The sequence below is a fragment of the Mastigoproctus giganteus genome, chromosome 13 (assembly GCF_048544385.1).
Source record: "Mastigoproctus giganteus isolate SK-2022 chromosome 13, ASM4854438v1, whole genome shotgun sequence".
In the NCBI taxonomy this organism is placed as follows: Eukaryota; Metazoa; Arthropoda; class Arachnida; order Uropygi; family Thelyphonidae; genus Mastigoproctus; species Mastigoproctus giganteus.
The window spans coordinates 152,257,975-152,272,653 of record NC_143587.1 but is presented as its reverse complement, the minus strand read 5'-3'; the positions used below and the strand labels follow the sequence as shown (position 1 = coordinate 152,272,653).

The following is a 14,679-nucleotide window of genomic DNA, read 5'->3' as shown; positions in this document are numbered from 1 at the left end:
TAAAAAGGAAAACTTTACTGAACTTGACCAAACTACTGGATTCCTACAGCAGACTCTGACTCAGATATCAGCTCTGCTGCACATGCATCATTGGAGATCCATCATAGTGACCACTATCTGGGACTGACCTGTGGAAAGGGATCAGACTGACCTTCTGGACAGGACATTGTCCTACCTTTGGCCCGGCCATGATACTGATGTCACCGGACTTAAAGGAAACGCATCAGATTCGACCAGCTGCAGCCTTGCTGCCTATGCACTATTTGGCAATTAGTGCCCTGCTCCCTTGCTGGGTATCTTTATTCCTGGCAGGGGGCGAGGAGCCAGGCTCCTGCCCCCTCCCTCTTGCTGCCCTCTTTTCTTTCTGGTGGAGCATGGGCCTGCCCCACTGTCACTAACTAGAAGCATCTTCTCTATTGCACCCATTCTTCTGACTTTCCTCCCTCCAGCCTTCGGTCTCCCTCCCCCACCCTGCCTATACAGTAGCGTATGCCCTACACATCAAAATTTAAATGTGCAAATTGAACCTCACCCATTGACTTTCGGCCTCCAACCTAGTGGACTTTTTTTTTTTTTTTAGGTCCTAGCCACTGAAATCTCAGGAAATTAGGTGGCAGGACCTGGCAGAGTATATGTATAAGCTACTGGGTTCCTGGTCTGCCTCCACGGGGCGTAAGTGGGGCAATGTTGGGCCCCAACAGGGGTCCAGCGGCTAAACGACCAGAAGAACAATGGTACATAACACTAAACGATCCAAGACCCACACACTTTTAAATCTCTGGCATGACTGCTACTACATGACTATGTGCTTTCAGTATAGCATATTAGCATTAGTAGAGGCATATGATGCAAGAAAGCAAGCTTATGCAGCATCAGCAAAAAAAAAAACACACTTCCATTTCACCCCTCCGTTCGTTCGAAATACCTGTCCAGCTGAGCCTTAAATTTATTTAGGCTATCAACTTCCACAACAAGGGATGGAAGTCTATTCCACCAACCAACTACCCGCTGGCTAAAGGCAAATTTCTGCACATCTATCCTACATCTGTCTTTCCTCAATCTGAATTTATGCCTTCTCTCAGGTGATTATTCTGAGCAAGAGGAAGAATCCCATCGGCATTGAGCATGCTCAATGCCGATGGGATTCAAGGTTTTATACACCTCTATCAGATCACCTCAAGGATTCAAGGTTTTATACATCTCTATCAGATCACCTCGCTGGTGCCTAGTTTCCAGACACTGTAATTTGCAAAACTTAAGCCTTTCTTCGTAAGAGCAACCCTTTGTTCCATTCACTAATCTTGTGCTCTTCTCTGTACTCATTCCAGCAGCTCTACATCCTTCTTGAAATGAGGCCTCCAGACCTGTATACAGTACTCAAGGTGTGGCCTGACCATTGCCTTATACAAGGGAATAGTCACCTCCTTATTCCTGCTAGAAAAATTCCTGTATAGCATTGACAAGACACAATGAGCTACTCTTGCAGCCCGTCTGCACTGCTCAGAGAACTTCATATCTGCCTGCACAATTACCCCCCAGGTCCTTTTCATTCTCTACCACTGTCAGTGTAGTACCACAGAGTTCATACGTTGCTCTGGGGTTGCTGTTTCCCATATGTAGTACTTTACTTTTGTCAATGTTAAACTTCATTTGCCACCTCTCAGCCCATCTGCTCAACCTTTCCAGATCCTGTTGCAGCAGCATAGTGTCAGTAGCGTCCTTAACAACCCTGCCAACATTGTCTGCAAACTTAGACATTAACATCGTCTTAACATCGTCTGCAAACTTGGACATTAAGCTTGATATACCATCATCAATATTATTTATAAATACAGAAAACAACAATGGACCCAACACTGAACCCTGAGGGACTCCACTAATAACATTAGTCCACGATGAGCAGTGTCCATTAATTACCACTCTCTGTCTTCTGCCACTCAACAATCCCTTTATCTCTAGCAACAATTTGCCACCAATGCCACAATTTTCCAATTTGTGCAGCAGTCTTCCAGGTGCAACAGTATCAAAAGCCTTTCTAAGATCCAAATATATAATATCAAAGTTATTCCCTGCATCCAGTTCTTTTGTGACTGCATCATAGTATCCAATCAAATTGGTCAGGCAAGACTTTCCCTTAACAAAACCATCCTGTGTCTGAGTTATAGGTGCCTCCGTAGCCAGGTGGGAAGGAGCAGCAGTGCGTAGTACACGCTTCTTAATTAGACCGGGGTTTGAGCCCGTCACCACCAAATACGGAGGATGCGGAAAGGTCAGGGAATGACCACCGCAAAGCCCAGAGCAATATGGCCTTAGTTGCTAATGCTCCTAGAAACCAAACAACATCTGAGCTATAACCGAATTCTTGTCTAGATGATCCTGCAGTGCTTCTTTACCCAGTGCCTCCATTCATTTTCTTGGAACAGAAGTTAAACTCAGGTCTATAATTACTTGTGTCAGCCTTTGATCCTCCTTTGTGAATTGGGGTCACATTTGCTCATCTCCAGTCAATGGGTACCTCCCCTGAGTCCAAGGAAACTCTCATAATTATGCCTAAGGGTTTGTTTAATTCCTTTTCTGCCTACTGGATAGATCCCATCCACCCCAGATGCCTTTCTTGTGTTTATCTTCAACAATTTCTCCTCCACTTTACTCTCAGTTATTACAAGGTTATATAGCTTACTGCCAGAGTTGAATACACCTCTGGCATTCCCCTTGCTGAATAACTCCTAATGTGTGAATGTCGATGCAAAATATTCATTTAGTTGTTAGCTACCTGAGCAGGATCATGAACAGTTGAACCATCAACATCAAGTGGACCAATCTGAATCATCCCCTTCCTTCTAGAGTTTATATAAGTAAAGAACTCTTTGCATCTTTTGCCAAAGATTTCTTGTAATCTGCCTTCGCCTGCCTAACCTCCTTTGTAACTTGGTTACAGATCAGCTTATATCTATCATAGTCTTCTGTGTCACATGTTAATTAATATGTATCTCATGCATTTTTCTTCTCTGCCAATGTCTCATTAGTTCATCTGACATCTATTTAGGCCTGAACCTTGAACAATATTTCTTAGTTGGTATGTAAAGCCTAGTAGCTTCCAAGATAATTTCTTTGAATGCTTCCCATTTTGAGTTTGCTGTTGGTATCATCAGTTGGTCCCACTGTATAGAATTTAAATACTGTCTCAGACCATCGTAGTTGCCTTAATGAAAGCAAAAACCGTTCCCTTTACCCCTGATGGTAGTTACCTCTTTGAGTAAATCCCACTTCACCACACTGTGATCACTGCCACCTAGTGGATCCTTTATCTGCCGATTCTTAATTCATGAAGAATCACTACTGATAATCAGATCAAGAGTATTACTCGCTCTAGTTGCCTCCCGAACATGCTGCTGTAGGAAACAATCATCCAATAAATCCACAAAAACCTTGCTAATGTGTGAGTGACCAACCCACAAATTCCAGTCAATCTCTGGGAAATTAAAATCCCCATTATAAAACACTCTGATTTACTAACCCACTCTATTTCCCTGTACAGGTTCTTATTATACTCATCAGAGTCATTAGGGCTATACCACACTCCTACTCTCAATTTTGTTCTCCCAGTGCTTATGTCACACCAAACTGACTCGACACTGCACTGTCCAACGATGTTGACTGGCTTCACTTCCTTGGATTTTGTCTGTTTCTTAACTAATAGCATAACCCCTCCTCCCTTCCTATCCTGTCTATCCTTTCTGTGCACATTGTACTCCCCAAATTCCAGTTCTGCATTCCTTATATCTGTGTGACACCATGTCTCTGATATCCCAACAGTATCTGCCTTTGATGTTTTGAGCAATACCTCAAATTCATCAAATTTATTTACCAAACTCCTAGCATTGGTGTACACGCAAGTATACATGCACCTGTTCCTATTCTTAGCTACCCTAACACAACCCATGTGTTTACTTGTACCGCAATGACTCCCAGCAGTCTCTGAAGGCTGCTGCTCATTCCAGTAGAAGCAGTGCAAGAATCACTTTCACCTCTGCCAGTGGCTACTGTTAATCTATTAGTCCTTGTATCCCCCAAGCTAGCAGTTTTCCGACCCACCTAACACTGCCTCTATAGCATCAGTAAATATTCTTGCACCTTTTCTATTTAAGTGTATCCCATCCCTGTAGAAGCAGTCTCTCCTGTTAACAAGTATAGTCCAGGCTGAAAAAATTCTACCCCTTGAGCCTTGCATAATCTTTCCAGGGATGAATTGATCAAGAAGGCTCTCTCCCTCCTATCGTGTCTGAGCAGAATTGCAGACACTTTCAAATTCAACCCTAATTCACGGCTTTTTTTCAACAGTGACCTGTACTTGTTAAATAATCCTGCCGGTCTTCTCTCTTAATATCATTAGTGCCAACGTGTACAACTATATCACCTTTTGTGCCATTAAAAGATGATATCTGCTCTACAACGTCATCAACCTTTGTCCCTGGCAGACATACCCTGGTCCTGTTCCACCTAACCTTTTTACAAAGCATGTTCCCTGTTTCACTGACAGTAGAGTCACCAACAACTACTAGTTCCTGTGGGACCAGTCCATTTTCCTTGGGGGTTGCTGCTGTGTTGTGTGATGACCAAGTGCAAGCTCTTGCGTTGATGTGGGCAGCTGAGAGCTTTATGGGATCCTTAATTTAGATCCTTTGAGGGCATCCACCCTGTCCTTCAAGCTCTCATATAGGCGCATAACAATGCTGAGTTGTCGCCTGATTTCGTTACACTCCTTGCATTGCGCACACACAAAGACATCCTCCATGGCAATATCATGTCCCGTACCCGATTTTTCCACAAACATCATGCAAGCAGTGCATTTTAAAAGGCTGTGATTCAGAGGGCAACTGTCCCCCTCAGTTCTCCCCTGAGCCACAGCACTCCCATTAGCTTGAGCCTTTTGCTTTGCTGCTCTGGTCTGAGTCATGATTTCGATTTAATTTCAATAAAATTTCAATTTCAGTACAAAATTAAAACCCTAAACTTGTATCCCAACACAGTTATAAAGCTATATATATTTTTCAGTATAGAGTATTATCTACGAGTTCCATTTATATAACTTTCGTATCAAGTTATGTATTAATTAATTATGTTACGTTTGTAATCTAAGTTGTTATATGTATTTAGTTAAAAGTACAATTTAATTGACAATGACGTTTAACAAAATTAATAGATTTTACTGATTAATTGACAATATTATATTATATACTGTACTATACTAAGCTTACGCTATCTATATTGTAGTTTTAAATGTTTTTCCCCAACCTTATGTAGAAATAACGAAAAGTGGAATCTTGATAACTGTGTATTTATAATAAATTATATTTGCCTGTATTTACAATAAATTATATTTAACTTTACAACTAAAATATATGAAATATACATATAAAATATACATTAAAATATACTGGGTTAAGAACAATAAAACACATTAAAATGTACTGAATTAAAAGTGATAAAACCATAGCTTTCGAAGGCTCCTGCCTTCTTCTTCAGCGGTATTTCCTTTGTTCTGCAGTGCGTCTTTTAATACCAGCAGGTTGACGGTACTCATCACGTGCTCTGTTCTCTTGTGGTATGGAACCTTATGCTATCTAGTTCGGGATATAACGTTGTGTCGTATAATAATGGCGGCAAGTTACAAACGGTAAATCTACGGCCACTTAAGTAATAATTAACTTCCAAATGTCGCTGTCTCAATTCAGAATAATCTAAGAATTCTGACTAGATCTATAAGCTACTTATAGAAAATAATTTGATGTAACAGTTGGTCAATAAAGTGGCTAAATATGGCTAAAAAACTTCTCGTTCAGCGGAGCTGCAACTTGTATCAGTACTCAAGATGTGGCCTGACCATTGCCTCATACAAGGGGTAATCACCTCCTTATCCCTGCTAGAAAAATTCCTATATATCATTGACAAGACACCGTGGATTTGATACCCTAACCCTATGGTCATGTGCCACACTGGAAGAACTTTGTAATGCTTCCTAAGGTTATGTAATGCTTTGTAATGCTTCATTTTGGCATCAGAATTCAAGGTGCAACTCTTTCCACCATGGCACATTCTTTCTCTATCCCATGACCTCTCATGGATCACAAAAAGAGTGTTGCAGTTTTGCTGCACTGGCACAAAAAGATTGATTACTAATATAGCATCCTATGATGATTGTCTATTGAAAGTTGTTAAGCTCAATGCCTTGACTATTTCTGCTGCATTTTGTTGATCATGTGCCACACTGGAAGAACTTTGTAATGCTTCCTAAGGTTAACCTGTCATTTTGGCATCAGAATTCAAGTTCTCCTCTTTCAAGGTGCAACTCTTTCCACCATGGCACATTCTTTCTCTATCCTCATGACCTCTCATGGATCACAAAAAGAGTGTTGCAGTTTTGCTGCACTGGCACAAAAAGATTGATTACTAATATAGCATCCTATGATGACTGTCCATTGAAAGTTGTTAAGCTCAATGCCTTGACTATTTCTGCTGCATTTTGTTGATCTGCTTGCTTCTAGTGTGGATGTAGTTGCCTTAGTACTTATTCCTGGTCGAGTATGGTTCATTTTCTCAAATGCCAAAGTATCTGGATACTTCTGGCAATATAGTGTACCATGCATATTACAGAATGTTGAATGTTAATTGAATATTATGCAAAATATTTGAAATAGTACAGAAGTTTTAATGCACTTAGTAGATAATGATTTAGCAAACATTTTTATTTAGTGTCAAAGACTTGCTGAAGAACATGAATCTGTTCTTGAGGAATGGTGGTTTAAGAAGAGAAAACAGTTTCCAGATATATATCAATATTTGTGCATCGATACTTTGAAAGGTATGTAAAATTGTAGTAATATTGAAGCAATCTGGTTTTCATGCAATTTTAGGGATGTTGCCTGTATTTTAACCATCTAATTAATGAGAAAAAAAACATAAAAACAGTAGGCTCGTGTTTTCTTTACTTCACTAATTAGTGTTTTATTTTTTTTTTGTGAAGGGGACAGAAGGCAAGAAATTGTCAAAAATGGAAAACTAAAATTTCTTAATTTTGACATTATATTGCTTAATGAGATCAAAATCAAGATCAGTATTAAAGGAGAATGGGCCTGTGGTACTAGATTTCCGTGATTTAAGAGAGTAATACTGCACAGTCAGTGGAAACAGTAACTAGATATTAATAAGTAAGTTAAGTTATGATTAATACAAGAAGCTTTCAGGGTAACGAACCCCTTCTTCAGCTATCACCTTAGTTAGGCGCATTATGGCGTTGCTGCCCTTGTGCCGTAAAGCCTACAAACAAACAACCTTCTTCAGCAAATGAAAATAAATGCATACAGAATACTAATGTCTATATTTTGTTAGTATTCTGTAAGCATTTATTTTCACTTGCTGAAGAAGGGGTTCGTTACCCTGAAAGCTTCTATTAATCTAACTTAACTTACTTATTAAAATCTAGCTACTGTTTCCACTGAATGCATTGATTCATGTTGATAGCATTAGCATTAGTAAAGGCACATGATGCAAGAAAGCAAGCTTATATAGCATCAGCCCCCCCCCCCCCAAAAAAAAACCTTCTCATTTCACCCATTCACTCGCTCCAAATGTTTGTCTAGTTCTGCCTTGAATCTATTTAAGCTATCAACTTCTACAACTATAGATGGAAGTTTGTTCCAGCAATCAACCATCCGCTGGCTAAAGGCAAACTTCTCCACATCCATCCTACAACTGTCCTTCCTCAATTTGAATTTATGCCCTCTCAGGCGATTTTTCTGAGCAAGTGGAAGAATCCCATTAGCATTGAGCATGCTCAAACCATTCAAAGCTTTATACACCTTGATCAGATCACCTCGCAGGTACCTGGCCTCCAGACACTGCAATTTGCAAAACTTAAGCCTTTCTTTGTAATGTGATAGATTCGGGTAGAATGGGATAAAGCCAAACCTTTGTTCCATTCACTAATCTTGTTGCCCTTCTCTGTACTCATTCCAACAGCTCTACATCCTTCTTAAAATGAGGCTTCCAGACCTGTATACAGTACTCAAGATGTGGCCTGACCATTGCCTCATACAAGGGGTAATCACCTCCTTATCCCTGCTAGAAAAATTCCTATATATCATTGACAAGACACCATGAACTACTCTTGCAGACCATCTGCACTGCTTCATATCTGCCTGTACAATTAACCCCCAGGTCCTTTTCACTCTCTACCACTGTCGTGTAGTACCACACAGTTGATACATTATTCTGGGGTTACTGCTTCCCATATGCAGTACTTTACATTTGTCAATGTTAAATTTCAGTTGCCACCTCTTAGCCCATCTGCTCAATTTTTCTAGATCCTATTGCAGCAGCATACGGTTATTAGTGTCATTAATAACCCTGCTAACATTCGTATCGTCTGCAAACTTGGACATTAAGTCTGATATACCACCATCAATATCATTAAACCCCAGGGGCTTACATCTGGTGAGTATGGGTTTGGCACACCCAGGGTCCTGAGCTGGATATCAGCATTCTTCTCTTTCTTGGTGATTCCCTTTTACTTTTCTTTCTCTCTCTCTCTCTCTCTCTCTCTCTCTCTCTCTTTCTCTTAGGGTAACTGGGAAAATTTTTTTTTTTGGCGGTGCAGCATAAGCCTCAGGTTTCCTTGCACCATATAGCTAATAATAATAATAATAATAATAATTAATGAATACAGAAAACAACAATGGACCCAACACTGAATCCTGGGGGACTCCACTAATAACATTAGTCCACGAAGAGCAGTGTCCATTGATTACCACTCTGTCTTCTCCCACTCAACCATCCCTTTATCCATAGCAGCAATTTGCCTCCAATGCCACATTGCTCCAATTTGTGCAGCAGTCTTCCATACAACCCCAGGGGCTCACATCTGGTGAGTATGGGCTTTGGCACACCCAGGGTCCTGAGCTGGATATCATCATTCTTCTCTTTCTTGGTGATTCACTTCTACTTTTCTCTCTCAGGGTAACTTGGAATTTTTTTTTTTTTTTTTTTTGGCTGGTGCAGCATAAGCCTCAGGCTTCCTTGCACCCTATAGCTAATAATAATAATAATAATATGCAACAGTATCAAAAGTCTTTCTAAGATTTTTGATACTGTTAAGATTTTTGATACTGATACTTCAAACTTATAATTTTGATATACGATATCAAAATTATAAGTTTGAAGAATATTGAAAATCTGCAGATAAAAGACCCGCTGTGTGGCAGTGTTTGCGATGTATTTGTATGGGAGTTACTTAAAGATGCAACTATTGCCAAAGGCAAGGGAAAGGGCTTTTGCTTCTGTAAAGGGAGGCCTACAGTGGTCTTAGATAATTTTAAATTCTATGCAGTGGGACCAGCTGATGAAGTTAACAAACAGAAAATTCTAAATAAGAAGCATTCAGAGATGTTATTATAGAAGTTTCCAAGGCATAGATGAGACTGCCTTGGTAACTTCAACTGATGAGACCTTTGGCAATACATGCATGGTATGTATATAAATTATTAGGTAGTAGTAGTAGTAGTGGCATGTGATGCAAGAAAGGAAGTGTATGAGCTTATGCAGCATCAGCCAAAAAAAAAAAAAAAAAAAATCACACCATTCCCTCCAAATGCTTGTCCAGTTCCTCCTTAAATTCATTCAACTATCAACTTCCACAATGACAGATGGAAGTTTGTTCCAGCAATTAACCACCCGCTGGCTAAAGGCAAATTTCCACACATCTATTCTACATCTGTCCTTTCTTAATTTGAATTTATGCCCCCTTAGGTTCGTAATCTGAACAAGTGGAAGGATCCCATCAGAATTCAGCGTGCTGAACCCATTCAAGGCCTTATATACTTTAATCAGATTACTGCGCAGGTGCCTAGTCTCCAGCCACTGCAATTTGCAGAACTTAAGCCTCTCTTGGTAAGAGGATCCCTTCATTCCCCTCACCAATCTTGTTGCCCTTCTCTGTACACGCTCAAGTAAATCTACATCCTTCCTAAAATGAGGCCTCCAGACCTGTACGCAGTAATTAAGGCATGGCCTGACCATTGCCTTATACAGAGGGACAATCACCTCCTTCTCCCTGCTAGCAAAATTCCTATATATCATTGACAAAACCCCATGACCTGCCCTGGCAGCCTGTCTGCATTGCTCAGAAAACTTCATATCTGACTGCACAATTACTCCCAGGTCTTTTTCATTTTCTACCACCTTAAGCGTAGGGCCACACAGTTGGTACATTTCTCTGGGGTTACTTCTTCCCATATGCAGTACTTTGCATTTGTCAAGGTTAAACTTCAGTTGCCACTTCTTAGCCCATCTGCCCAAATTATCTAGATCCTCTTGCAGTAGCACACTGCCATTACTGTCATTAACAACCCTGCCAATCTTTGTATCATCTGCAAACTTCGACATTAAGCCTGATATACCTTCATCAGTATCATTGATAAATATACAAAACATGTGATATAGATGCCTACAGTAGATATCAACTAGTCTGCAGTCAAGTCACAAAGGAAGTTTGGCAAGTTAAGTTAGATTACGAGAAGTCTCTGGCAAATAATACAAAGAAAAGTAAGCAAAAACCTCTTTACTTATGTAAACAGGAGAAGGAAGGAGGTGGTTTTCATTCCACTGAGACACTGTATACAAATAGGGTAACTCTTGATGATCCTGCTCGGGTTGCTGTCAATCTGAATCAGTATTTAGCATATACATTCACACATGAGAAATTTTTAGGGATGGGGATGTCAGAATTGAGTTAAATTCTGGCAGGGAGCGCTGAATGACTTTTTAATAACTGAAAGGAACGTAGAAGAGAAATTGTCGAAGCTAAATATAAAAAAAAACCACCTGGAATATATAGGACTTTTCCAGTTATTTTTTAAACAACGCAACAAAAGAGTTATTCACCTTTAGTCATGAATATGAGAGCATCCAAGAATTCATTGGAGGTTTCAATTTACTGTAGATGTATCCCCAATTAACAAAGGGAGACAGGAGTAATTACAGGCCTATTAGCTTGGCTTCTGTTTCAAGGAAAATAATGAAATCACTTGTTAAAGAAGTAATGCAGGACCATCTAGATAGGATTGCAGTTAAACTGTATTCACAGCATGAGTTTGTTATGGGAGTGATCTTGTCTGACCAGTCTAATTGAATACTATGACAGTAACAAATGAACTGGATTTCAAAAATAATTTTGATATTATATACTTAGATTTAAGAAAAGCTACTGATACTGTTGTACATAAAAATTGCTATACAAATTGGAGCAGTTTAGTATTTAGGGGAATTTGCTGCTATGGATAAAGGGATATTTCGGTGGAAGAAGACAGAGAGTGGTTATTAATGGGTGCTGCTGTTCTTGGACTAATGTTATTAGTGGATTCCTCCAGGGTTCAGTGCTGGGCCCATTGTTGTTTACTCTATTTATTAATAATATTGATGAAGGTGTATCAGACTTAATGTCTAAGTTTACAGATTATATGAAGGTTGACAGGTTAGTTAATCACAGTAATCAGGGTATGCTGCTGCAATATGATCTAGACAATAGATATATGAGCTGAGAAGTGGCAAGTGAAATTTAATATTGACAAATTCAAGGTACTTCATATGGATAGCAGTATTTCGAGATTAACATACCAACTGTGTGGTATCACACTCAGGGCAGTGGAGAATGATAAAAATCTGGGGGGGGGGGTAATTCTGTAGTCAGATATGAAGCATATCTGACTACAGAATTACTGAGCACGGCAAACAGGCTGTCAGGACAGCTCAAGGGTTTTGTCAATGATATACAGGAATTTTGCCAGCAGGGATAAAGAAGTGATTATGCCTACTACCTTATACTGCATGTAGGTCTGGAAATTTCATTTTAGGAAGGATATGGATCTGTTGGAATGGGTTCAGAGAAGAGCAACAAGATTGGTGAGGGGAGCAAAAGGTGCTCTTACCAAAAAAAAGGTTTCAGTTTTGTAAATTACACTGTCTAGGGACTAGGCACCTGAGAGATCTGATTAACTGTTCAAAGCCTTTAATGGAATAAGCTCAGTGTTGATGGTATTGTTCCTCTTTATCAGACTACGCACATGAGGGGCGTAGTCTGATAATAGTGGCTTAGTCTAAAATTGAGAAAGGATGGTTGTAGGTCAGATGTGCTGAAATTTGCTTTTGTCCAGACTGTGGTCGACTGTTGGAACAAACTTCTATCTGGTGTTGTGAAGGTGGGCAGTTTGAAGAAATTCAAGGAAGAACTGGATGAACTCTTCGAGGGATGAACATTTGAAATGGGCAGTGTGGTGGTTATTTTTTGTTGTTGTTGCTGATGCTGTATAAGATTGCGTTTTTGCATCATTTGCCACTTCTACTACAATTAATAATAATATTTATTGCTGTGATATTTAATAGATATATATCTGCAAAGTTGCTAGCGAAATTGGTATTTTATTGGTATTTCAACACAAGATTTAGGAATTAGCATTAGAAATGGCAAATGATGCAAGAAAGCAAGCTTATACATCATCAGTCAAAAAAAAAAAAAAAGACACCTCCCATTTTCTTATTCATTCCCTCCAATAATTTGTCTAGTTCTTCCTTGAATTTATTTAAGCTATCAACTTCCACAACTGCAACAGATGGAAGTTTGAGAATCCCATCAGCATTGAGCTTGCTCACTCCATTCAAAGCCTTAAACACCTAAATCAGATCATCTTGCAGATGCCTAGACTATAGATGCTGCAATTTGCAGAACTGAAACCTTCTTATATCTTTCCTAAAATACTGCATACAGGCCTCCTCACCTGTATGCAGTACTCAAAATATGGCCTTATACAATGGGATAATAACCTCCTTATCCGTGCTAGCAAAATTCCTGGATATCATTGATAAAACCTCATGAGCTGTACTGGCAGCCTATCTGATTTGCTCAGAGAATTTCATATCTGACTGCACAATTACCCCGAGATATTTTTCATTTTCCACTGCACAGTGTAGTATTACAGAGTTGGCATGTTATTCTGGGATGTTGGTATGTTGATCTAGACAGGAGTGCAGTTATACTTCAGTTACATCATGTTTGTTAAGCTGAGATCTTGCCTGACCAATTTGATTGGAAACTGATGCAGTTATAAAGGAACTGGATGCAAAAGATAATTTTGATATCATATACTGCTACCCATATGCAGTACTTTGCATTATTAAACTTCAGTTGTCATTTATCAGCTCATCTGCTTAACTTTTCTACATCCTGTTGCGGTAGCATACTGTGATTATTGTCATTTACCACCTGCCACCCTGTATATCATTGTGGACTTTTGTAACATTGTATCAACTTGGGCATTAAGTCTAATATACCTTCATCAGTATCATTGATAAATATAGAAAACAACAATGGGCCCAACACCAAAACCTGAGGGACTCCACTAAAGACATTACTCCATGAAGAGCAATGCCCATTGATTACTATTCTATGTCTTCTCCCACTCAACCATCCCTTTATTCATCGCAACAACTTGCCCTTAGTGCCACACTGCTCCAATTTGTACAGTAGTCTTTTATGTGCAACAGTGTGAAAAGTTTTCCTGAAATTTAAGTGTATGATATCAAAATTATTTTTTGAATCCAGTACCTTTGTGACCACATTGTAGTATCCAATCAAATTGGTTAGACTAGAATTGTCCTTAACAAACCCATGCTGTGTCTGAAGCAGCCTTGTCTAGATAATCCTGCAATACTTCTTTTATCAATGACTCTGTTATTTTCTCTGGAACAGAAGTTCAATTAACTGCTAATTTCTCAGGTCTATAATTACTCATGTCATGCTTTGCACCCCCCCCCCTTGTGAATTGGGGATACATTGTAAAGCAGTTATTAACCAGTCCGAACTAGATTTCAAACAGGCTAAGAGTAGAAAACTTGCTTCTTGTCCAAATGGTAGTTGAGCATTCTGGTCTCTTGCCAAAGCCATTGGCTACAATTTTGTCCATCTCTGTTTTCACCTCTGTCTTAACATGATGGTTCTATTGCCATTTCAGCCAAAGATTGAAATTGATGATCTTACTAAACCGTCTCCCACCATTCCCAATATACTCCATTCAATGCATCCTGTGCGTCAAAAGGATTTCAGAAGAATTTTGAACAGTTTAGATGCTCAGCAAGCTTCAGGTCCCGATGGTATTTCTCCACTTGTTCTTAAAACCTGTGCTCCTGAACTTACTCCTGTTCTGTGTTGCCGTTTTTCCACTTTCATATTCCAAAAGAGTTTTCCATTCTGCTTGAGAATTTGCTCATATCCAGCCAAGTTCCTACAAAAGGTTACAAATCCCTCCCATCCAGTTATTGTCCTTACTTACTTCTAGCTCTTACTTCTACTCTCTATAACGTAATGCAGAAATTGATTAATTACCAGCTCGTTAACTGTCCAGACACTTCCATTTGATCAGTGTTCACCAATATGGATTATCTCAATATCAGTCCACTGGTGATATATACTGGCTTATATTACCCAGCTATGGACAAATTCAGTAGAAAAGTTTGCTGAAATGCCAGCAGTTACTTTTGACATTTCAAAAGCTTTTATTCTGTTTGATATAAAAGTCTTATAAATAAGCTTTCATCGTATAGTTTGCCAACTGTTTTTTGTTATTGGGTATC

The 14,679-nt window shown here is 39.3% G+C and overlaps 1 protein-coding gene across 2 annotated transcripts in view; it reads left to right on the top strand.

Annotated features, from left to right (window-relative positions):
• LOC150076526 (cysteine-rich with EGF-like domain protein 2) overlaps window positions 1–14,679 on the top strand; it is a 250,244-nt gene that overhangs the window by 95,465 nt on the left and 140,100 nt on the right. For both annotated transcript variants that reach the window (XM_090387978.1, XM_090387979.1), the window contains exon 5: window positions 6,754–6,862. In XM_090387978.1, coding sequence (XP_090244104.1) covers window positions 6,754–6,862 — 109 coding nt within the window. The remainder of the gene's footprint in view (window positions 1–6,753; window positions 6,863–14,679) is intronic.